This window comes from Pelophylax lessonae (assembly GCF_965119305.1).
Source record: "Pelophylax lessonae genome assembly, chromosome: 8".
In the NCBI taxonomy this organism is placed as follows: domain Eukaryota; kingdom Metazoa; phylum Chordata; class Amphibia; order Anura; family Ranidae; genus Pelophylax; species Pelophylax lessonae.
In genome coordinates this window covers 209,627,837-209,654,148 of record NC_138775.1, presented here as the reverse complement: position 1 = coordinate 209,654,148, position 26,312 = coordinate 209,627,837, and the positions used below count along the sequence as shown (strand labels likewise).

General features: G+C 40.0%; 1 protein-coding gene across 1 annotated transcript in view; it reads left to right on the top strand.

Moving 5' to 3' along the window:
• The window catches only part of DNM3 (dynamin 3), a 483,071-nt gene that overhangs the window by 54,801 nt on the left and 401,958 nt on the right, over window positions 1-26,312 (top strand). The window contains exons 5-11 of the mRNA XM_082266577.1: window positions 861-959; window positions 4,508-4,668; window positions 8,783-8,925; window positions 14,861-14,996; window positions 20,856-20,923; window positions 24,401-24,539; window positions 25,717-25,803. Coding sequence (XP_082122703.1) covers window positions 861-959; window positions 4,508-4,668; window positions 8,783-8,925; window positions 14,861-14,996; window positions 20,856-20,923; window positions 24,401-24,539; window positions 25,717-25,803 — 833 coding nt within the window. The remainder of the gene's footprint in view (window positions 1-860; window positions 960-4,507; window positions 4,669-8,782; window positions 8,926-14,860; window positions 14,997-20,855; window positions 20,924-24,400; window positions 24,540-25,716; window positions 25,804-26,312) is intronic.

The following is a 26,312-nucleotide window of genomic DNA, read 5'->3' as shown; positions in this document are numbered from 1 at the left end:
ACCATCTGGAGGGACTGGAGGAGCGAGTAGCTCCTGTTAAAATGCCAATATGCGTTTGCTAAGAAGATAACATGTGAGTGCATTTTAACTGTACTGTATAATTTGTCCTATAATAAAGCGATATTGCCCGAGGTCTGCCTGCGCTTCCCTCTATTATAGATTGGTTCTGGCTGGTTAGGCCTCTTTTGTTGGCGTGTCCTGAAAAGAAGCTGTTAATTTGTGCTTCAGGAAAGCCTGTTTATGTTGCTCAATAAATACGGCTTTGCTTGAAATGTCCAGTTATCTTCATGCTTTTTGGGAATCTGAATGCCCCTAAATATCAGTGTTTTTATCTAAGGAACACCAGCAAAAAAATACTGTTGTTTGGGTTAGTAGCCCTGTCACCATGGCAGATTCCCCTAGATCAGTGATGGCGAACCTTGGCACCCCAGATGTTTTGGAACTACATTTCCCATGATGCTCATACACTCTGCAGTGTAGTTGAGCATCATGGGAAATGTAGGTCCAAAACATCTGGGGTGCCAAGGTTCGCCATCACTGCTCTAGATATTATAGATATGGCATTCTCTAGCTAGAAAAAAAGATACTTCAAGGTCAACCTGCTTAAATTCTTTGTGGCAACTTTTACCTTTCATTTGGTCTACAGATTCAAAGCTTTTATATTTCTAGTTTTAGGAAGTGAAATTTTCATTAGGTTCCAAAGAACATTAAAGCCAGAAAGTCAGTAAAACAGCCAAGCGAGTACTATTGGCAGTGGCAGCCTTCGTTTTTTATGGCATATGTTTACTTTATGGAGCAGCTCTTTGAAGAGCATGGACAATGGCTGAGACGTTTTGACTCCTTCTTGACTTTCTTTTTAGGTCTCAGAACAATTGGTGTGATCACAAAACTGGATCTAATGGATGAAGGAACAGATGCCCGAGATATATTGGAGAACAAGTTACTTCCCCTTCGCAGGGGTAATGAGTAATGTTTCTTATAAAGTTGCCTTGGTTGGATTACTATTGTGCATTCAAGGATTTAATTTATAACTGTAATATAGACTCCCTCTGGGGAACGGTCACATGACCAGTGCCGTAGCAAGGGAGGAATACTGCCAAACTGGCACACTGTTCAGAAACAAGAAACAAACATTGGTGTCCCTGGGGAATTTAAATGGATAGGCTGGAAGTAGTCAGTATAGTAAAAGACGTATGGAAAAGGTATATAGAAATTGACATTTATTGATTATATTAAAATTCAACAAATAATATACAAAGAATAAAACATTCAATGACATTCCATATACATATCCTGGTAGGGGATAGCAAATCAAGGGTTCATGAGACAGATAAGTGTATCCTCCAACATGTTTCGGAATTTTTTCAAAATTCCTTCTTCATGAAAAGTATATACACAACCGTGCACTCAACCACTTGCGTATCCACAAGGGGAATATGGAACAAAAAAGCGTCCTTGTAGCCGTATCTTTTTAGAAAAACGAAGGAGATAGCTGTTTGTGTAGCATTGGAATGCAGCTCATTCATACAGTCCACTTGTGTTGCACCATAGTATATATGAATGTTGCCTGAGTCCACCAGATGTATAGGCTTTTTTAGGGGGATATGAATCCCTATACAGCGTATTAAGATTTTGGTGTCCCCACTGCCAGTTTTTAGCTACTCCCCGATGGTCGTGTCCACACAGTGGTCATGTGTGGATCCACACCCAGCTGGGAATCCAATGTAGAGTAACAGCAGATGTCTCTGTAGTGACCCAAGGGTGAAAAAAAAAACTGGCAGTGGGGACACCAAAATCTTAATACGCTGTATAGGGATTCATATCCCCCTAAAAAAGCCTATACATCTGGTGGACTCAGGCAACATTCATATATACTATGGTGCAACACAAGTGGACTGTATGAATGAGCTGCATTCCAATGCTACACAAACAGCTATCTCCTTAGTTTTTCTAAAAAGATACGGCTACAAGGACGCTTTTTTGTTCCATATTCCCCTTGTGGATACGCAAGTGGTTGAGTGCACGGTTGTGTATATACTTTCCCTGAAGAAGGAATTTTGAAAAAATTCCGAAACATGTTGGAGGATACACTTACCTGTCTCATGAACCCTTGATTTGCTATCCCCTACCAGGATATGTATATGGAATGTCATTGAATGTTTTATTCTTTGTATATTATTTGTTGAATTTTAATATAACCAATAAATGTCAATCTTTATATACCTTTTCCATACGTCTTTTACTATACTGACTACTTCCAGCCTATCCATTTAAATTCCCCAGGGACACCAATGTTTGTTTCTTGTATGAATACAGTTTGGGGAAGGGATTTCAGGCTGGTTCGGCACAGCCCTGTACCAACTTTCTAGTTTCTCCTGTTCAGAAACAGCCACTGACTAGGTGGCTGTCCCTGCATATAAAAGTGGTTGCAAATCTCAAACATGAAGTATGAACAAAGCATATCCTTCTATAGTGTGCGCTTGTCTCAGTCCAGAGCAAAGTGTAATTTCTGTCTGTTGCTTTGTTCCTCTGCTATCTGCACGAATCACCTCTGACACTTCCTTAAACAAAGAGGTAAAAAGGTTACATGGGAGGGATCTCCAGCACACAGCCTGCGATTGACAGCTTCAGCTCTGTGTGCTGTTTGAAAGGGGGTGTGTCCCTTCCCTCCAATCAGCTCTTAGCTCTTCTCACTGGGTTAAATAGAGGCCAGTCACATTAGTGTTTATCTGTGAGGGTTTACAACCACCTTAAATTCTGTAGCCACTTTGTCAAATAGAATGTGTTCAGTGACTCATTCCTATGCATCTCTTGCATGTCTGGAGCTCTGCTACACTAAAAGCAGTATTAAACACAATAGCAAAAGCAAAATAATATTACAGTCGGTTCACACTGATCCGGTCGCCCCGACTTCGGGCGACTAATGAAGCCATTCGTGCACCGCGAATTTGGCGCTGCTTGCAACGACTTCACATAATGGAAGTCAATGCAAGTCACTCAGACTTTGCAAAAAAGAGGTGCAGGAACCTTTTTCTAAGTCGGAGCAACTTGAGTCGACCAAGTCGCCTGACAAGTCGGATCAGTGTGAACTGGCACTTACAGTTTACCAATTCTTAGATGTGATGGTTGCATTTGTTTTCTTTCTAGGCTTTCTTTCCTTCATTTTCACCTGGTGATCCAGGCAGTAAGTCTGTTGTTTTTCAAAGTAAATCTCTCCTGCAGATGTAGCAGTTAGATGGATGAGATAAACCATTTAACACTTACAGTGGTGCTGAAGGCAGTATTCCAACATGATAACAACCCCAAACATACCTCCAAGACGACCACTGCCCTGCTAAAGGAGCTGAGGGTAAAGGTGATGGACTGTCCAAGCATATCTCCAGACCTAAACCCTATTGAGCATCTTTGGGGCATCCTTAAACGGGAGGAGGAGCGCAAAGTCTCTAACATCCACCAGCTCCGGGATGTCATCATGGAGGAGTGGAAAAGGGCCCCAGTGGCAACCTGTGAAGCTCTGGTGAACTCCATATCCAAGAGGGTTAAGGCAGTGCTGGAAAATAATGGTGGCCACACAAATTATTGACATTTTGGGCCCAATTTGGACATCTTCACTTAGGGGTGTACTCACTTTTGTTGCCAACGGTTTTGACATACAAGCTGTACAAGCTGTTATACAAGCTGTACACTCACTACTTTACATTGTAGCATAGTGGCAATCTTCTTATAGCCTAGGCCATCTTTATGTAGAGCAACAATTCTTTTTTTCAGATCCTCAGAGAGTTCTTTGCCATGAGGTGCCATGTTGAATTTCCAGGGACCAGTATGAGAGAGTGAGAGTGATAACACCAAATTTAACACACCTGCTCCCCCTTCTAACACTAATGAGTCACATGACACCGGGGAGGGAAAATGGCTAATTGAGCTCAATTTGGACATTTTTCACTTAGGGGTGTACTTACTTTTGTTGCCAGCGGTTTAGACATTAATGGCTGTGTGTTGAGTTATTTTGAGGGGATAGTAAAATTACACTGTTATACAAGCTGTACACTCACTACTTTATAATGTAGCAAAGTGTAATTTCTTCAGTGTTGTCACATGAAAAGATATAATAAAATATTTCCAAAAATGTGAGGGATGTACTTACTTTTGTGAGATACTGTATATAATGTAAAACTTTGTATGTTTTATTATATGCCTAGCAGTTCAGTCTTTTAACAGTTTTAATTCTCATTCACACGGGCATACTACAGCCTACACCCATGCAAGGGCCAAGTTTAGGTATTCCCCATGCAGTTAGTCCCATTCATGTCAATCTGGATGCTGCACAGACACAGCCGTTGCTCCCAATTTGATGGCTGTGCAGAATGAAACCATAAACCTGCATGGCAGTTAAATCGGGAGCAGTTGCTGTGTCCATGCAGCCGCTGCATCGTAATTGACATGAATGGGACTGTCTTATTTTAGAATTTTAATACAATCAGTAATTCATGTCTTTGTGCGCCTTCAGGTTACGTTGGTGTTGTGAACCGTAGCCAAAAAGATATTGATGGCAAAAAGGATATTCAAGCTGCTTTGGTAGCAGAAAAGAATTTTTTCCTAGCACATCCAGCTTACAGGCACATGGCAGATTGTATGGGAACATTGTACCTCCAGAAAGTGCTTAATCAGGTAAAAATTCACTATAAATATTTTTCGGTTACCCCATGGTTTAGGAATATCATTGTCGGTTCCATGATTAAATGGAATTTTTCATTGCTGTGTCCTTTATATACCATTTTGCTAGTCAGTATAATGTAAATAGCTCAAAAGATTGCTTTAATTTAACCACTTAAGCCCCGGAAGATTTTACCCCCTTCCTGACCAGGGCCTAATTTGCGATTCGGCACTGCGTGACTTTAACGGACAATTGCGCGGTCGTGCGACGCTGTACCTAAACAAATTTGACATCCTTTTTTTCCCACAAACAGAGCTTTCTTTTGGTGGTATTTGATCACCTGTGCGATTTTTTGATCATGCGCTATAAACAAAAAAAGAGCGACAATTTTGCAAAAATAACAATATTTTTCAAATTTTTTTATATGAAATTCCCCCTCAAAAAAATGTAAAAATCAAAATGTTTTAACATTTTTGGCCAATTTGTTTTCTGCTACATATGCTTGGTAAAAAAAAATCACAATAAGCGTATTTTGATTGGTTTGCGCAAAAGTTATTGCGTTTACTAACTAAGGGAAAGATTTTTGTTGTTTTTTTTTTTAACGAGTAATGGAGGCAATCTGCGATTTTTTTTGCGGGACTGCGACATTGCGGCGGACAGATCGGACCCTTGACTGACATTTTTTACACTTTTGGGGTTACCAGTGACATTACTACAGTAATCAGTGCTATACATATGCACTGTTACTGTAAAATGACACTGGCAGTGAAGGGGTTAACTTTTTTTTGAGAGGGAGGGGCTATGTGTGTCCCTAGGGGTGTGATTCTAACTGTGATTGGCTGTGGCTTGAGGTGTAGGAACAGTGATCAACGGTCCTACATAGTAGAACCGTATGATCACTATTCTTACACAGGGAAGAATGACAGGCGGCTTGTTTACATTAGACGCCTGCCTTTCTCCCGCTCTAACGGACGATTGTGAGTGACCGGCGGACATCGGGTCCGATGGTCACACGCGCGGGGGGGGGGGGGTCTGTGACCGCGCGGGAGTGGGAGCGCGCCTCCGGCAGTGCGCGCTCGCTCCCTAGACCCTCACAGGCTAGCGACGTAGTACTACGTCGCTTTGCCTGTGAGGGGCTGACCGCCGCAGTAAATAGTCGTGCGGCAGTCGGCAAGCAGTTAATAAAGTACATTTGAGGTGAGTATACTCCAGCAAAGACAAACAAGACCAAAGCAAAGAAGGAACTCAAACCTTAAGTATAACCTTTTGATTGTAAGTGTATCACCTATATATCAGCTTTCACAATGCAAGTTTTAAATCAGTTTTGTCCCTATTTCTGACAAAATCGTTTACCCCCAAGTTCCTACACAGGTACTGCACCCTGAAACATCTGCTCAAATACTGCACTTAAAACTGCTACTGAGGTCCTGATCACTGTGTATTTTACTGCACGCTCTCCTTCTGTGACTCCCTTTTCCACATTTTGTCATGTTACAACCAAAAACGTAAATGTACTTCATTGGGATTTTATGTGATAGACCAACACAAAGTGGCACATAATTGTGAAGTTGAAGGAAAATTATAAATGGTTTTTTACATTTTTTTACAAATAAATATGTGAAAAGTGTGGCGTGCATTTGTATTCATCCCCCCCTGAGTCCTTACTTTTGTAGAACCACCTTTCGCTGCAATTACAGCTGCAAGTCTTTTTGGGTATGTCTCTTCCAGCTTTGCATATCTAGAGAGTGATCTTTTTGTCAATTCTTCTTTGCAAAATAGCTCAAGATCTGTCAGATTGGACAGAGAATATCTATGAACAGCAATTTTCAAGTCTTGCCACAGATTCTCAATTGGATTCAGGTTGGAACTTTTACGGGGCCATTCTAACACATGAATATGCTGTGATCTAAATCATTCTATTGTAGCTCTGGCTGTATGTTTAGGGTTGTTGTCCTGCTGGAAGGTGAACCTCCACCTTAGTTTTAAGTCTTTTGCAGTCTAACAGGTTTTCTTCTAGGATTGCCCTGTATTTGGCTCCATCTATCTTCCCCTCAACTCTGACCAGCTTCCCTGTCCCTGCTGAAGACAAAACATCCCCACAACATGATGCTGCCACCACCATGTTTCACTGTGGGGTTGGTGTGGTCAGGGTGATGTTCAGTGTTAGTTTTTTAATGTACATCTGACCAGAGCACCTTCTTCCACATGTTTTCCGCGTCCCCCACTTGGCTTCTAGCTAACTGCAAATGGGACTTCTTTTGGCTTTCTTTCAACAACAGCTTTCTTCTTGCCATTCTTCCATGAAGGCCAAATTTGTGGAGTGCACGACTAATAGTTGTCCTGTGGGCAGATTCTCCTACCTGAGCTGTGGATCTCTGCAACTCCTCCAGAGTTACCATGGGCCTCTTGGCTGCTTCTCTGATTAATGCTCTTTTTGCCAAGCCTGTCTGTTTAGGTCGACCTCCATGTCTTGGTAGGTTTGCAGTTGTGCCATACTCTCTCATTTTTCGGATGATGGAACCTAATCCTGCTTTAAACTTCTCCACAACTTTATCCCTGACCTGTCTGCTGTGTTCCTTGGCCTTCATGATGCTGTTTGTTACTTAAGGTTCTCTAACAAACCTCTGAGGGCTTCACAGAACAGCTGTATTTATACTGAGATTAAATTACACACAGGTGGACTCTATTTACTAATTAGGTGACTTTTGAAGGCAATTGGTTCCACTTGATTTTAGTTAGGGGTATCAGAGTGAAGAGTGCCATACTTTTCAGATATTTATTTGTAAAACATTTTGTAAACCATTTATCATTTTCTTTCTACTTAACAATTATGTGCCACTTTGTGTTGATCTATCACATAAAATCCTAATGAAATACATTTACGTTTTTGGTTGTAACATGACAGAATTTGGAAAACGTCAAGGGGTATGAATAGTTTTTCAAGGCACTGTAGATGTAACTTCTTCCCTGGTCCCTATATACCTAAAGTCCACGGAAGGAGGCTAAAACATTTCTGACATCTGAGCAGAGAGCTTTGGGTTTCATTCAGAAGCATATAAAAAAACTGAACAAAAGGGGCTGTAAATATTAATAAGTAAACCTTATCAGTGTTTTTAATGTTTAGGAGGGGATATGGGTCACCACACCTATATGGCACTAAGTTTAATTTTTGTATTTGTGATTGCACCATTTCTATTACATTAAATAATTTCATACCATCAGCAAGTCTCAGCTCCTGCTCATTAACCGCTTGTGTGCCTGGGTTACGATCGAAGTCCCACTCTTTTTTGTATATTCATTCAGAAGCAGACTGGAGAGCAGCATACATTTCCAAAATATTAGATGAAATAAAAACAGACAACCATAATTTCTAATTTTTGCAGAGTAATGAAAATGTAATTTTCAAGTCGTGTGGAAATTTTAATAGTTCCTCCCCTTTCCTTACTTGCGGGGCTGCATGCTCGGATAAGGGTCTGGTATGGATTTTGGGGGGGGGGGGGGGGGACCGCACACCATTAATAAAAAAAAACTTGGCATGGGGGTTCCCCTCAAAATCCATACCAGACCGAAGGGTCTGGTATGGATTGCGGGGGGGACCCCACGCATATTTGTTTCTTAATTTTTTATTGCCGGCATTTCTTTTTACATTCAGCTGTCAGCGTGGAACCCTGCTGTTAGCTGATGACTCATCAGCTGTTACAGATGTGGCAGCTGCCCAGTCCTTAACAACCATGTTGTTTACTGGTTGTTAAGGATGCCAGCGGCTGCCAGTTCCTTAACTATCGCATGCAGGGACCACTACTTATTTACTGCAGGTGTTTATTTATTTCCTTTTGTGAAATTCAGTTAACTCCTGTTTTATGTGGTATTTACTGAACGTTTTTGCTTTATGCAGTATTTACCAAGCAATAGTGATCTGACATTTTCAGGATCACATGTGGTTTTTGGGAAAACACTTAAATACCACATGGGATCTGCTTTTGTGAATGGAGCCCATAGTCTCCCTTGTTGACCCCTTAGTGAACTGTGTTAAATTTATCAAGGCACAGGTACCCTTTATAAATGCTAGTCAGTATGTTACTAATGATAACACCTATATTCACTGCCTCTATTACTTTTCCTTTAAAGCAACTCACCAATCACATACGTGATACTCTACCGGAGTTCAGGAGCAAGCTACAAGGTCAGATGCTTTCATTAGAACATGAAGTTGAAGTTTACAAAAATTTCAAACCAGAGGATCCATCAAGGAAGACAAAAGCATTACTGCAGTATGCATGTTTTTCTTTTCTATGAAATATTCTAGTTTTACAACTAACATGGTTTATGTATTTCTTAATACATTGGAAAGTGCAAAGTGTGCACTCAATCAGAAAAGACTGATGATTATATTATTATTTTTACATACAGTATTATTATTATTTAGCATTTTCTAGGGTACAACACTTGCAAAAGCTATTAAAAAATTAAAAACTTTACCTTGTTAATAAAAATTTGTTTCTCCTAGATTGTTTAGTAGAAGTCGATTAGTTTTGTCCTCATCCAAGGTCTGCTCATTTGTTTGTTTTGCACATAATAGGGTTGAGTTGTTAAAGGCAAAAAGGCTGTTTCACTTAGCAAAGGAATTCTCACTGTGCAAGGGAATTTTCAAAAAGTACCTTTGGTTCTCGATTCCCCAGCTTTATTTCCAATTGTTTTGCCTACCCTTTAGCTTAACCATGCCTCCCACAGTTTTCACTTAAAGTGAAATTCCAGTCAAAATCTAACTTATATAAAAACTACTCCCATCCCCATTCTAAGCCTATTCTATCTACTCTGTAAAAGGAAAGAAGTCTATACTTACCTATTCTGAAGTCGCTCCGGTCCAGTCACATGACCAACTTACAGCGCCAACTTCAGTGTAGAAGGACAGCTGACAACTAGCCTATGGGTGACATCATTGCACAGGCTCTGAGGCCATTGTCACTGCTCTCTCCACTTCACTGAAGCCGCACTAGAAAGTTCATGTGACAGGACTGGAGCGATTTCAGAGTTGGTAAGTATAGACATATTTCCTTTTACAGGGTAGATAGTTAGGCTTAGAATGGGGTAACGGAGTAGATTTACACTTAGTTCTGTTTTCCTGCTAGCTTTGGTGACCCTTTTATGAGAAAAAAGCCTACCTTGATCTATCTAGCAACACTCAAAAAGTCAAAAACGAAGGGATTGATTTATTAAGGCAAATAGGTTGTTCACTTGGAAGTGGGAAGGGAAGTCACACTTTGTAAGGACATTTTCTCAGAGCTTATGTGAATGTGTTGAAAATTCACTTGGCAAAGAATACCCAATCATATGCAAGGAAAAAAATAAATAAATATATATATCTTACAAAAGTGAGTACACCCCTCACATTGAGCTTAGTGAATGTGTTGAAAATTCACTTTGCAAAGAATACTCAATCATATGCAAGGAAAAAAAAAAATATATATATATGTATAATATATAGTGTGTGTATATATACAGTGGGTACGGAAAGTATTCAGACCCCCTTAAATTTTTCACTCTTTGTTATATTGCAGCCATTTGCTAAAATCATTTAAGTTCATTCTTCTTCCTCATGAATGTACACATAGCACCCCATACTGACAGAAAAACACAGAATTGTTGACATTGTTGCAGATTTATTAAAAAAGAAAAACTGAAATATCACATGGTCCTAAGTATTCAGACCCTTTGCTCAGTATTTAGTAGAAGCCCCCTTTTGATCTAATACAGCCAGGAGTCTTTTTGGGAAAGATGCAACAAGTCTTTCACACCTGGATTTGGGGATCCTCTGCAATTCCTCCTTGCAGATCCTCTCCAGTTCTGTCAGGTTGGATGGTAAATGTTGGTGGACAGCCATTTTTAGGTCTCTCCAGAGATGCTCAATTGGGTTTAAGTCAGGGCTCTGGCTGGGCCAATCATGAACAGTCACGGAGTTGTTGTGAAGCCACTCCTTCGTTATTTTAGCTGTGTGCTTAGGGTCATTGTCTTGTTGGAAGGTAAACCTTCGGCCCAGTCTGAGGTCCAGAGCACTCTGGAGAAGGTTTTTGTCCAGGATATCCCTGTACTTGGCCGCATTCATCTTTCCTTCGATTGCAACCAGTCGTCCTGTCCCTGCAGCTGAAAAACACCCCCACAGCATGATGCTGCCACCACCATGCTTCACTGTTGGGACTGTATTGGACAGGTGATGAGCAGTGCCTGGTTTTCTCCACACATACCGCTTAGAATTAAGGCCAAAAAGTTCTATTTTGGTCTCATCAGACCAGAGAATCTTATTTCTCACCATCTTGGAGTCCTTCAGGTGTTTTTTTAGCAAACTCCATGCGGGCTTTCATGTGTCTTACACTGAGGAGAGGCTTCCGTCGGGCCACTCTGCCATAAAGCCCCGACTGGTGGAGGGCTGCAGTGATGGTTGACTTTCTACAACTTTCTCCCATCTCCTGACTGCATCTCTGGAGCTCAGCCACAGTGATCTTTGGGTTCTTCTTTACCTCTGTCACCAAGGCTCTTCTCCCCCGATAGCTCAGTTTAGCCGGACGGCCAGCTCTAGGAAGGGTTCTGGTCATCCCAAACGTCTTCCATTTGAGGATTATGGAGGCCACTGTGCTCTTAGGAACCTTAAGTGCAGCAGAAATCTTTTTGTAACCTTGGCCAGATCTGTGCCTTGCCACAATTCTGTCTCTGAGCTCTTCAGGCAGTTCCTTTGACCTCATGATTCTCATTTGCTCTGACATGCATTGTGATCTGGAAGGTCTTATATAGACAGGTGTGTGGCTTTCCTAATCAAGTCCAATCAGTATAATCAAACACAGTTGGACTCAAATGAAGGTGTAGAACCATCTCAAGGATGATCAGAAGAAACGGAAAGCACCTGAGTTAAATATATGAGTGTCACAGCAAAGGGTCTGAATACTTAGGACCATGTGATATTTCAGTTTTTCTTTTTTAATAAATCTGCAACAATGTCAACAATTCTGTGTTTTTCTGTCAGTATGGGGTGCTATCTGTACATTCATGAGGAAGAAGAATGAACTTAAATGATTTTAGCAAATGGCTGCAATATAACAAAGAGTGAAAAATTTAAGGGGGTCTGAATACTTTCCGTACCCACTGTATATATATATATATATATATATATATATATATATATATATCTTACAAAAGTGAGTACACCCCTCACATTTTTCTAAATATTTTATTATATCTTTTCATGTGACAACACTGAAGAAAATACAATTTGCTACGACGTAAAGTAGTGAGTGTAAAGCTTGTATAACAACGTAAACTTTCTGTCCCCTCAAAATAACTCAACACACAGCCATTAAAGTTGAAACCGCTGGCAACAAAAGTGAGTACACCCCTAAATTAAAATGTCCAAATTGGGCCACATTAGCCATTTTCCTTCCCTGGTGTCATGTGACTTGTTAGTGTTACAAGGTCTCAGGTGTGTTGAATTTGGTGTTATCACTCTCACTCTCTCATATTGGTCTATAAAAATTCAACATGGTACCTCATGGCAAAGAACTCTCTGAGGATCTGAAAAAAAGAATTACTGCTCTACATAAAGATGGCCTAGGCTATAAGAAGGCTGCAAAGACCCTGAAAATGAGCTGCAGCACGGTGGCCAAAACCATACAGGACAAGTTCCACTCAGAACAGGCCTCGCCATGGTCGACCAAAGAAGTTGAGTGCACGTGCTCAGCGTCATAGCCAGAGGTTGTCTTTGGAAAATAGACGTATGACTGCTGCCAGCATTGCTGCAAAAGTGGAAGGGGTGGGGGGGTCAGCCTGTCAGTGCTCAGCTCAGATCATATGCCGCAAACTGCATCAAATTAGTTTGCATGGCTGTTGTCCCAGAAGGAAGCCTTTTCTAAAGATGATGCACAAGAAAGCCTGCAAACAGTTTGCTGAAGACAAGCAGATTAAGGACATGGATTAATGGAACCATGTCCTGTGGTCTGATGAGACCAAAATAAATTTATTTGGTTCAGATGGTGTCAAGCATGTATGGCGGCAACCAGGTGAGGAGTACAAAGACAAGTGTGTCGTGCCTACAGTCAAGCTTGGTAATGGGAGTGTCATGGTCTGGGGCTGCCGCCACTGGGGAGCTACAGTTCATTGAGGGAACCATGAATGCCAACATGTACTGTGACATACTGAAGCAGAGCATGATCCCCTCCCTTTGAAGACTGGGCCGCAGGGCAGTATTCCAACATGATAATGACCCCAAACACACCTCCAAGATGACCACAGCCTTGCTAAAGAGGATGAGGGTAAAGGTGATGGACTGGCCAAACATGTATCCAGACCTAAACCCTATTGAGCATATGTGGGGCATCTTCAAATGGAAGATGGAGAAGTGCAAGGTCTCTAACTTCCACCAGCTCTGTGATGCCATCATGGAGGAGTGGAAGAGGACTCCAGTGGCAACCTGTGAAGCTCAGGTTAACTCCATGCCCAAGAGGGTTAGGGCAGTGCTGGAAGACAATGGTGGCCACACAAAATAATGACACTTTGGACTCAGTTTGGAAATTTTAACTTAGAGGTGTATTCACTTTTGTTGCCAGCGGTTTAGACATTAATGGCTGTGTATTAAGTCATTTTGAGGGGACAGCAAATTTTACACTGTTCTACAAGCTGTACACTCACTACTTTACATTGTAGCAAAGTGTAAATTCTTTAGTGTTGTCACATGAAAAGATATAATAAAATATTTACAAAAATGTGAGGGGTGTACTCACTTTTGTGAGATACTGTAGTGTATGTATATATATATATATATATATATAAATATTTTTCCTTGCCCATTGTAGATAATGGGTTATCTGGGTCAGTGACTCAGAAGGTAATAAACTGAAGGAATCAGCATGACATCCAGACAATTATTAATTTTGGGAGAGGTCAGCAACTACTGTGAATAATGACATGCACCATAAATAAAAAAAAATGTTACATTTTATTTTAATTACATAATCATATATTGATATGACGCAAATGACTGGACACATAAGGATATACAGTATTTTAGAAAAAGCAATTCTGTGTAAGATCAACTTTTAGCAATATATTTTTATCAGTTGAAAAATTATCAGTGATCCTGGGAGCCCTCATGCTACCCTATAACCCCCCCCCCCCCCCCCAAAAAAAAAAAAAAAAAAACCTCCATACTGTAGATCTTGCTTTATTCTAACCAGGAAGAGAGACATGTCTTTTAAGGTAAAGGGTGAATAAGAATCACATACAGTACAGCTAAGATGTGATCCTTTAAAATATCCCCTACATTACCATAAATGCTGAGCTGAAGTCCTGGTCAGCGGCCAGAGAGGCTTTTGTTCGGATGATGACTGGCAGTTTTTGCAGTAGCGCAGTAAGTATAACTTTGTGAGACTGTTACAAATTTACATTTACACTGCAGAGTCCTGTAAGAGCTTGTTCATACGCGTGGAAGCCCTTGGCACCCCTCTGAAAAGTGTTCCATAGTGGATAACTTTTCAGATGGTGTTTGACAGACGGTGAGGAGGTTATATGTTGCCTCCTCACCGGCTGTTTTATTTAAAAAAAAAGCTAGTTCACAGCACCACAATGCATTCAGTTGCAGGGTGGTTGCGATGTAGCCCCATACACTTAAATGGCCTGTGGAATGCAACATGTGTCCAGCCCTAAGTGTTGAGTTAGATGAGTAGTCAGGGGGCAGTAAAACTGCTGCTCAACTGCCTGTCTTTAGTGCCTCCCGTGTGAATGAGCCTTTAGTGCAGAACCTATTTTATTTCCTGTGATCTGATCAGAAGTTGCAACTAAACTTTTCTCAAAATTTTTTTTTACAATTAAGAAAATAGGCAATGCTGCTAAAAGAATACTTTGTTGGCCCCATTTTACACCAACAAAAAAAATCTTACTTTGATAATGTAATGTAATGACAGTTATTGCCAGATCAGTGAGCTCTTAGCTGAAATGTAAATATTGGTATGGTCCATGGGAGGTGCACAGCGGCTAGACCTGAGGTGATTTTATATATGTATAGTCTGTACCTATAGTACAAAAAGTGTACATTTGATGACATACTATGTCTTTGTAAAAATATTAAATTCTTTAGAATCCATTTTTTTCATGTGACAATTTAATAGTAATTTTAACAAATGTTTCAAAATGAGTCATTCTTTTCATATTGTTCATATTTTTAAGAATGATCCAGCATTTTGCACAAGATTTTGAAAAGAAGATAGAAGGGTCAGGGGATAAAGTGGACACCCTAGAGTTGTCTGGCGGTGCCAAAATTAATCGAATATTTCATGAACGTTTTCCATTTGAGCTGGTAAAGGTAAAAACCTACATAATATATAACTAGTTGTTTTGATGTATAGTATTGTCTATTGTCAATGTATGTAAAATAAAATTAAAACAGCGCTAGCATTTCATATAAAATTGTAAATGTAATAATATTAATTAGTATATAAATACTGTATATATAACCAACATACAGTAAAACCTTGGATTGCGAGCATAATTCGTTCCGGAAGCATGCTTGTAATCCAAAGCACTCTTATATCAAAGCGAATTTCCCCATAAGAAATAATGGAAACTCAGATGATTCGTTCCACAACCATTTATTCATAAATCCTTCAATTTATAGTCCATATAAAAAGGTTATAGCATTGCGATAGGTTGTGTAACCATAAAATGTCCATCCACAAATAGCCGCTTCCACAAGGGGAAGCAAAATCCAGCAGGAGCTACAGGGTATCAAAGAGAAGAGAGGCGCCTCTAAGTGTAGCAATATGGTTCCATTTAATGAAGGTTCAACATTTAGCAACTCACATGGTTGATGAATAAAACAGGCACATCTAAGTATGCAGGTATCCGGGGTAAAGCTGTCCACATAGACCATCTTCTGCACCGCCGGCTGCTAGTCTGTAATCCTGATCGGGAAGACCACCCTGCAGTAAAGCGATCTGAAAGCGAGGGGCAGCATGGAAAGGATGACGTAGATGACGGTGCGGAGGATGGTCCTATGTGGACAGCTTTACCTCTGATGCCTGCATCCTTAGATGTGCCTGTTCCGATCATCAACCATGTGAGTTGCTAAATGTTGTACCTTCATTAAATTTAACCATATTACTACACTTAGAGGCGCCTCTCTTCACTTTTATACTCAGCTGTGACTTGAGGCTACTTGTATATCAAGACATCGCTTGTATATCAAGTCAAAATTTGTTTGAAAATTTTGCTTGTCTTGCAAAGCGCTCTTAAACCAAGTTACTCTCAAACCAAGGTTTTACTGTATATTGCAAAAATTGATAAAACAATCCTTTTAAGTGATGTGTCCAATAAAGTGCAAAATGGATTAATTAATATAAATATAAAACCAGCATATATTACAACAAATTGATAAAACAGTCCTTAAATAATAACGTGTCCAATAAAGTGCTCAGGTGCAGAAACCGATCGTTCAAATGGTGCTCAAGTGAGTGGCCAGACCCTCTAGGTTCCCTACTCACCACAAAAATGAGTCTCAAACGCTTGATAAGATCATAGATGGCTTTGGCAACCAGGCTCTTAGTAGGGATACTTCCAAGATTAAAGATGCCTCTTATGGGATCGCTCCGAAATAGGCCACCGTTACTCCCTGTGAACGGTGCCCACCAATCCAATAACGTGCAATGGTGCAATAGCAATTATATATCACAATGTGAATACTGGCCACTCACTTGAGCAACCGTTTGAACGATCGGTTTCTGCACCTGAGTACTTTATTTGACACATTATTATTTAAGGACTGTTTTATCAATTTGTTGTAATAAATGCTGGTTTTATATTTATATTAATTAATTAATTTTGCACTTTATTGGACACATCACTTAAAAGGATTGTTTTATCAATTTTTGCAATATATGTTGGTTATATGTTGGTTTCTTCTCTCTTTACATAAAAAAACCCTGTTTGGTGTGGAGTTTGGGTTGGTTTTTCTAGTGGTGGAGACCCAGATGTCAGGAGAGTGCTGGGGAAAGTAGAGTGGCTTCCTTATGCATTTCATGACTTCTCTTGAGAAAAGAGGGTCATGGTAGTCTGGTAAGCAAGCACTGTATTATACTTCCGGTGACGGTGGCTGGTGGTGACACTTTTTGTTGTAAAACTTTCTTAATGAGCACTTTATCACGTCCATATTGGACCTAATAATTTGGACTTTCTGTGGACTTTATGAGATTCATTTTTGTCTTTATATGTTTAATATATCAACTCTGTCACATTTCACTGATATTTGTAATTTGTTTAGGTATAGCATAACACTTTTTTAAATTAATGAATGCCCAAACGTTTGACGCGCCTAAAGGTGCATAAACGTGTGCAAACTGTGTCCTTCGGTGCATTTTAAGCTTCTTTATTCCTGCTAGTGGCGAAGGCGCCTATTGAGAGGACAAAAAATAACCTCCTGTGTGCATGAGGTCTAAATCTCTCTCCTGTTCGTTCTATCTTAGATTTATTTTAGTTAGTGCAGATACAGCTAATTATTATACCAAAGCTACTTGGGGCACCTGTTGGGCCACTCTTAAGCCCCGTACACACGCGTCGAAAATCGGCAGGGAATTTTTGTCCGACGACCGATCTGCCGATTTTCGGCTTGATTTTCGGCTTTTTAGTATGATGCTTCCGACAACCGACTCCTACTTTTCGGCCGAAAAAAATCTGGTGTGCAGGCTATAAATTTTTTGTCCGCCGTCAAAACACGGCCGATTTTCGTGCAGTCAGTACAGATTTCGACAGGGAAAAATCTAATGAGCAAGACTGGGCATGCTCAGAGATGAAAGAACACAAAGAAAGCAAACCAACACATGACATCACTTCTGAAGTAGAATTTTGTTGGGCGAGAAAATTTGTGTGCAGTCTAGGCACATTCCAACCAACAAAACACCACTCTGGACAAAAGACGGACGATCGGTCGGCCGATAATCGTTGCGTGTGTACTAGGCTTTAAGCAGCACATAGATGACTTGATTTTCTTTCCTTCCACCACAGGCGAAAGGAAATACAATTGCTAGATTCCCCTATCAACACTAACTTACTGAATGCCTCCCGCAGCACTATTGTGTTCTGCCAATGGGGGGCACAGGGAGCCATCCACGCCAACAGAACACAATGATTACTGCTAGCAGCTATAGCTGCCAGCAGTAATTGAGTCTAGAAAAATCCGACAGGCTGGTTGTACCAAAGTCCATCAATGGAGTACAATCAGCCTTTCCATATATGGTTAGAATCATGGCCCTTCCCTGCTGAACTGGTCGAATTCCGCTCCAAGTATGGCTTGCTTTAGTTCTACTTTAAGAAATATGTAAAGCAGTATCAAATTCCAGATTAGCATATTTTATAGATCCCATAACTGGAACAACGCTGGATTCCCTACTCAGTAATGCTATTCTCAATCTGCATCATTTGAAAAGGGTCATACATTATTTAAATACTTCATAATTGATCTATAGATTTTGTATTGACATAGTACCATTGAACTGAGCCTGTATGTACTTATCTACATTATTTACCTTGTATTTGTCAAAAACGTAATAAAAACTTATTGAACACAGAAATAAATGTCAGTATTGTGAGAGAGCAGTTACTCTTTTTCATCATTTAGGGGATGAGATAAAAGAATGATGATATTTATAGTATTGATGTTTTGTATAAATTACAAAAAATAGACATGTGAATGGTGTAATGTGCTAAAATCTGAAGTCCAAATAGAATGGCCGCTGACAGGAAACTGCAGAATAGCTTAAAGCCAATGGGGAGGAAACAGGAGGTGAGAAATAGCATACACTTGTGTTACTCATCCTGTGTAAAAATCCCAGTGGGAAGTATTATATTCATTTCCTTTATGGAAACATCAGTGGGAATGCATGGATATTGGTATAAAGCATCAGAACTACTCGTAAATAATTGTATTGGTATCACTTGAACTTATCGCATATGCTGCCAGGCTAGATCACCACATTGGTTTATAACAAAGTAATATGAAATACTGAGTTCAGTTAGGTTTTGTATTTCCTTGATGTTCTTAAAGCAGAACTTAAAGCAGTATTACACCCTGCATGCGTTAGTTTTCTTTTTAAGACGTTTTTTTCCTTTATTTTCAGCTGGTGATCCAGCCACTAAGTCTATTGTTTTTCAACTTCCTTTAACAGATCATACTGTCCAGACAAAGGGGCAGTTAGATGTTTGAGACCAACCATTTACCACTGAAAGGGGTGCTTACAATGGCCAGCTTTTTTCATTATGTAAAAACTGTTTGCTGTAACTACTTCTAAAATGTTAGCTGGAGTTCAGTTTATCCAAATCTGCTGATCTAACATTACCTTCTCCACAGACTAACAATGCTGCTGTCTAAAGGTTTCTGATTAACCACTTCACCCAAAATGCAGACAACCTAAAGGCTCGGTCACATATGTGTCAATACCTTGTGTTTAGGCGGCATTTATTCAGCATTTTAAATCCTCATAACCACCCTTTAAAGGATAAGTCCAGGCAAAACTTCACTAACACTAAACCTGCTCTGTGCCACATTCTAAACCTAATCTATGTAACCCTGTAAAGCAAAAATCACTATACTTACTTATTCTGCAGCCGATCCAGTCTGGTCCCATGCTGAGCTGTCAGCGGCGGCTTCAGCGTGGAGGCGAGTGCAGGAGAGGCGCTCGACAATAGTAAGCCTCATAGTAAGTCTTTAGGTGACATTACTTCCCATTCATTTTACAGCATACACATGTGCGGCTTATTTCTGCTCATGCACACAAATGGAGTGGGCACTATAGTGCCCATCTAGCAGAAGCTAGAGACACTTGTGCAAAATCTGCCACCGCTCTCTGCCAGCCGCTTGTGGGAATCCTCCATCCGTCTCTACCAGCTCCCAAATATCTGGAAGAGTCTAGCAACATATCTGTGTACATGCTTTTATTTGTAAATGGAGACATGAAAGAGGGAGGGCAATCTGAGTCCTTACATTCTGCCTCGAGCTTGGTATAAATTAAAAAATGTATGAGAGTAACCGCGCTAAAGTGCTAAAAAATTAATAAATCAATGAATTAGTTTAGTGCCTACTGTATCAACCACAGGTATCTTTAGGAGGGTGCAGCTGATTATAAAGTTCTAGTGTTTTATCAATAAAAGTAAAGAGTGAATCAGTGCTGCTTCCACAAACCTTCTAACTAATAAATAATCTGTACTTCAATATTTCTAATTAAAGTGAAATACATAAACAATCCACAATCAAATGCAATCAATGAAAACAGATAAAGTGCAGTGCATAGACAGGTATGTAAAGTCCTTTGGTACTTCCAAAAGTGCCAGTGCTTGAAAAGTGCTTTAAATTAATCCAACGTGCCATTCAGTGCTCCCCTCCTTGGTCCCCACTCACCAGCAGTATGATGTAAAATATTGTTGTATATTGTAATATATTGTAAGTGTATTTGCTTTTATTTTTAATAAACCATAAAATTTTACGCTATGGGAATCTCTCTTTGATTCCTAATAACATCCCATTGAGAGCCTATAACGGAGGGAAAGGAGTGACATGGAGTGACATCCAAACCGCTCACTGGGCTGTAGAAAGCATAACAACTGGTTCCATCTCATTGTTGAGCTTTGGGAAAATCCACAATACAAGGAGGAGATCTCTTTACACTCTATGTGCTGGATTAGGCACTATATGCTGTTTTACATCACACTGTTGGTGAGTGGGGACCCAGGAGGGGAGCACTGAATGGCACGTTGGATTCATTTAAAGCACTTTTCAAGTACTGGCACTTTTGGAAGTACCAAAGGACTTTATATACCTGTCTATGCACCGCACTTTATCTATTTTCATTGATTGCATTTGATTTTGGATTATTTATGTATTGCACTTCAATTAGGAATATTGGTGTACAGATTATTTTTTTAGTTAGAAGGTTTTTGGAATTAGAGCTGATTCACTCTTTACTATAAATTTAAAAATGTCTGTCTTCCCTTTCTCAGTCATTTAATTTTTCCTATCTAGTCTCCTAAAACAGAGTGTGTGCTGTATGTATGTATGTATGTCTATTCAGTGTAGACATACTGTGTATAATAATTCATTCAGCATTAATAATATTCAGTGAAGATTTCCTGTACTATTATAATGCAATCTAATCATATGTGGTAAATATTCCTCTAGGTGGAATTTGAGGAAAAGGATTTACGGAGGGAGATAAGTTATGCAATCAAAAACATTCATGGTGTCAGGTATGTTACTAGTTACTATGGTACTGCATTTTGTACTTTGGGAATAATTGGTAAAAGTATGCTAGCAAGAACACTTTATGGTCTATTCCTAAAGCAGTGGTATATTCTTCCCAAATAATGCCGCGCAATAAATAAAATAAATACAGGCTATCTTTTAAATGTGCAATAAAGTGCTTAGAATATACGTGAACCTCCAAAGTATGAATATGTGCTAGATAAAAATCTAGGATCATACATCTATATTGCATATAAAAAGCTTAAATAACTATATTGTGCAGTGAAAAAAGTCCATATAATATAGTGTAGAAAAAAACATCCATATAAATATAAAGTGCCATCATGAACAATCCTTTCTCAAAAAAGTGCCAGCAATGCTGTAAACGTGCAAATATCAAGCTCAAAAAGAGATTCAAAGTGATGATGTGCTTCAAACAGTGTCCAAGTGAAACTACACCTAGAACCGTGCACCCCCTCGTGGCTGGGTCCTCACCTCAATTTATGCGACTTTGCAATTAAGCTTGGTCAAAAAACGCTTAGTGCCTTCCTAGGCTAGGAACAATCTTCCAATCCCCCAAGTAGTGATCCTCCCTCAATGATCGCTGTTTGTGGCAAACAGTGATGATATCATACATAGAGGAAAAGAAACTCGATAGTGCTGAAACCCTTTTTAAAAATGTGTTTGATAAAAGCAATAAATTTACTCACATACTGTTGGTGCTGTGAGTGCACCAATCTATCTATAGCAATCCAGCATTAAAAACTGTATCATGGTGGTGTAGTAGAATCACTTGTCAGCCTCTAGCCACCTGCATCCACCTGCTCCCTGTCGGTGTGTGCAGTGATCTATCTCTGCCCCTCCCCTACGCGTGACGACACAGGGACCTCATGTCTTCCTCAGGGGGATATGCCATGCTGTGGCTTAGTGGTTATGCTTCTACCTTGCAGCACTAGAGTCCATTCCAATCTGGGACATGCCACTATCTGCATGGGGTTTCCATCTTCTCCCTACGATTGCGTGGGTTTCCTCTGGTTACTCTGGTTTCCTTCCAAACTCCAAAGACTGGTTCGTTAATTGGCTCCTTTCCAAGTTGACCCTAGTATGTGTATGTATACATATGAGATGGGCAACTTAGATTGTATGCTTCTTGAGGGCACGGGCTAAGGTGAAAGTACAATGTATATGGAAAGCGTTGCGTAAATTATTGGTGCTATATAAATATCTATACTAAATAAATTGATGTGTATCTTAATGCTCCAATTTTACATGTGCTGGGAGCAGAGTGAGTGTTACTGATTGGAGAGCAGTACAGTCAGGGCTTTTTTTTTCTCAGAGAATAGGTGCAGGAACTCCTCCTTTCTAGGTATCCCATTGTCTCCGCCCCTATCAACCTTCAAGCATCGTTCCTTGGTTCCAACCCCCACCCACTTCCCAGTACTGCCCCTTTCAGAGAATATAGAACCAAGTAACATTTGTTAACGTTAACAAGAAAAGCAGTAAAATAGATCCCCTGCTGCCAGGAACAATGGATTCCCCGGCAACAGTGGACCACGTGCAACAGAATACCCCTCCCCCAGCAACAATAGACCCCCAACAGCAAAAACAGATCCCACCCGCAGCCAGCATCAATAGACTCTCCAGATCCCTCCCAGCAACCAAAGAGCCACCTCCAGCAACAATGGATTCCCCACAGCAACAACAGACCTCCCCCTCCGGCAAAAAAAGATCCCCTCGAATGACAATAGATCCCCAGCAGCCAGCATCAATAGATCCTGTAGCACACCCCAGCACCCCTGGCCATTACATACATTTAGTGCTAAAAAAATATAGGGAAAAAACCCTGAAAAGACTGGGAAAGGCTCAAGGTGTCAGAGCCAGACACCAAGAAAAGAGAGAAAAAAACTGAAATGGATGAAAACCCAAAGAAAGGGATGGGGAAGATAGGGGGGGGAGAGAGGGGGAAGGGAAGGGAGGGACGGCAAACGGGGGGGGGGATAGAGAAAAGAAAAAGAGAAGAAGGGGAAAGAAAAAAGGGGGGGGGGGAGGGAGAAAAAAGGGGGGGAGGGAAGGAGGCCAAAGATAAAGGGAGAGAAGTAGGAAACAAAGGAGGGCTCATGAAATAACAAAGATGTATAAAATATAAAATATTTATTGGTACATGTTAAAAACAAATATTATATGGACACATACATTTTAAGGAAAAACAATGCAGTACATATATATACATAATATTGTGGCGACAGTTAATATATGTATACACTTATCCAATGAAGGGCTCATCGGAAATCAACCCGACATGTTTCGCAGACTAAAGAGATCAGCTTCTTCAGGGGTATGCATCATAGTATAAAGAGTGTGCCTTTATTGACCTGCATAATGTAAATGGCAAAAAGTCATTGTTATTATCAACATTAAGAATAGGTCATGCATGCATATATAGCGCCCCCATGTGTACACCAGGAGTCTCACCCAAGCCAACATTTACAACAATACATTTAGTGCTGGAGGTGCCGGACCTGCATTCCCCCGCGTTCCCGCCGAAAAAAAGCCCTGAGTACTGTACTTATGACTGCGCAGTGGGGGTGGGTTGAGCCACTGGAGATAGGCCGCTTCTCTCAAACAGAGATGGGTCCTTATCTTGTCTTATCTTATCTTATCCAACAGTCTGCTGCTGGAAAACAGGAGTTTGGGGGTACTGTTATGGGAAAAAGCTGAACTTCTTAAAAACCACAAAATACTTAGATGGAATGCATACATGGGAGTTGTTTTACCCACCAAATAATTTCTAGTTCTGTCTTCCTAGTCCTGAGATCTACACAGCTCTGTGTAGCAGAGGAGGGGACCTGATCTTTTCTCTTCCAGTTTCATTTTCCCTTACGTTTCCTCTCCGAACCTCCACTATGTGACTAAACAGTGAAAGTAGAGGCAGCGCACTGCTTGCTCCCGCTGACAGCACACTCCTTGTACTGCAGCACACCTGGCTTCTTGTACTGCTTCACCCTCCCTCTCATTTATTTCTGCTGTACAGAGTATACAGAGGATTGCAGGTGGCTAATACCAAGTTAAATTCAGGTACTTACACTGCTTACATTAAAAAAAAAAGCTCTATTTTCTCATGTCTTTTAAATCTGCTCAGAGTTTAGGTGTATATATTAATGCATACGTGATTTGTCTTATTTTTCAAAGCTCAAGTACTTTTTTCCAATGATTTATTTATATTGTCCCATGTGTGTCCTTTTACACGTGGATTGCAGAAAGCAATGTATACTGGGAATATTGCTAGATCACAATTATAGTACATTTGTTTATTAGAAAGCAAATTATTGCACTTAGAATTACATGCTGCAAAGGTCAGAGAAGTGTGGTAAGCCTAGTAAAGGCTAAATTCTGGATGGTTCTTATAGTTTAGTAGACATTATTGCTTTGTATTTTAGGACTTCAGTTATGATTAGTCCATTTGTATTGTATTTCTTTTACAGAACTGGATTGTTTACTCCAGATAAGGCATTTGAAGCAATAGTGAAAAAGCAGATTGTGAAGCTTAAAGGACCAGCTCTGAAATGTGTCGACCTTGTGATGCAAGAGCTTCTTAATACTGTTAGAAAATGCACCTCAAAGGTAGATTTGTTTCTTTTCTTATGTCTAGGGGGAGCTTGAGTTTGGCCCGAACCTGGGACCAACTGTGGAAAGGGCATTATTAACAATAATTGACCTAATATGGCCCCATGGACTTTATAGCTTAATGATGTTGGCCTAATATAGCCATTGGGCCATATTAGAACATTGATGTCATGAGCATCCCTGCCTCTCTTTGTACATGCAACTGTGGTATAGGGAATGTCCTGGCCGCAGTTGATTGAGCAGGAGTGACATCTTTCTTCCAGGTTTGGTCTGAATCCAAGTTTGGATCAACCCGGCGCTCGCCCCTGCTCATGTCTATTGATTATACACTCAGTGGCCTGAAAAGTAGATATACTTCCTTTGACTCTTATAACCGCTGCCATATTGTGGGAGTGACTCCAAAAAGGTCCTATGGTCTAATCCATGTTGAAGCCAACCATCAGTGTAGCCTACACATCAGTGTAGCCTACATATGTCAAAGGCTGATATAAGGATGCTCATTCTATAGATGTTTTAAAGTTCATCATAAAATATTATCCAGCTTCCTGTATCTGCCATAGTGATGATGCAGTTGGAACAGAAATGTGTTGGAGTAGATAAGATGTGCTAATGTTCCTTAGCGAAATGCAAACACCTTTGGTGGTTTACTATAGAAAGGAGAGGCACTCTATGCAGTTGATTTACTAAAAACTGGGAAGTGCAAAATCTAGTTTTATACATTGAACAGCCAAGAGCGTGATGCATTGTGCATTTCACTATTGGTCTATATAATTTTTAGTTAATAAATGACTGTTTAGTTGCACATATGAAAATGGTAGGGATAAGTGTTGCTTAGTTGTGCAGGAGGTGTTTGAACAGTTTATGATTTATTTTACAGGATTATAGGACTATACAGGTGATTTTCATCACTTGTTACCAAGAGGTTCAACCAGTTGTTAACCATCATCTTAATAGCAGCACATAGATTTTTCCAAATTGCAAGAGAATAAAATCAGCGTTGAGACTCTAGTCTAAAATGTCTGCCAAATTGCCTAAAGCTGTTTCATTTGGATGTTTTCCAGCATATTCTACCGATTCATGATTACTCATATAGAGTTCCATCTTGTTACCTTACCAATAGTAAGTGTTGCATAACGATTGTGCTGTATCTTATATTTATTTTTTTTAATTGCAGCTTTCTAATTATCCAAGGCTTCGAGATGAAACGGAAAGAATTGTCGCTCTCTACATACGGGAAAGGGAGGGTAAAACCAAGGAACAGGCATGTATATGTGTTTGTATGTTTTTTTACATGCATAAACAACTACTAATATTAAGTATAGCTCATCCTAGCTAAGTCATTTATTCTCTTTTATTCTATACCTGTACTGTTATGACCGGCTCAAAAGACCAAACTTCCTTTTTTTTGTCCTTGAAGTCTTCATTTACGCCTGTGTCAATTTGAGCATTCAGTATTAAACATCAGCAGTTGTCATATGTTGTATACTTAATTCAGGGACATTTGTTACGGTTTTTTAATATTAACTGAGGCATAAAAAATTATTTGCTGACAAACTGTCATATTCTTCTTTCTCATTAAATATGTATTGCATCATGGAGGCAAGACGGTGCATGAGATATGAAACCTACTAATCCTAAAGCTGGCTATCAATGTTAAAGTCTTATGTTAAACAGCCATTTTAAGATTTCTGTAGAACTAAGGCCCCTTTCACACATGCCGGACATTTTTCCTATTGACGTTGACAGATGGAAAAACGGATGTAAATGGAT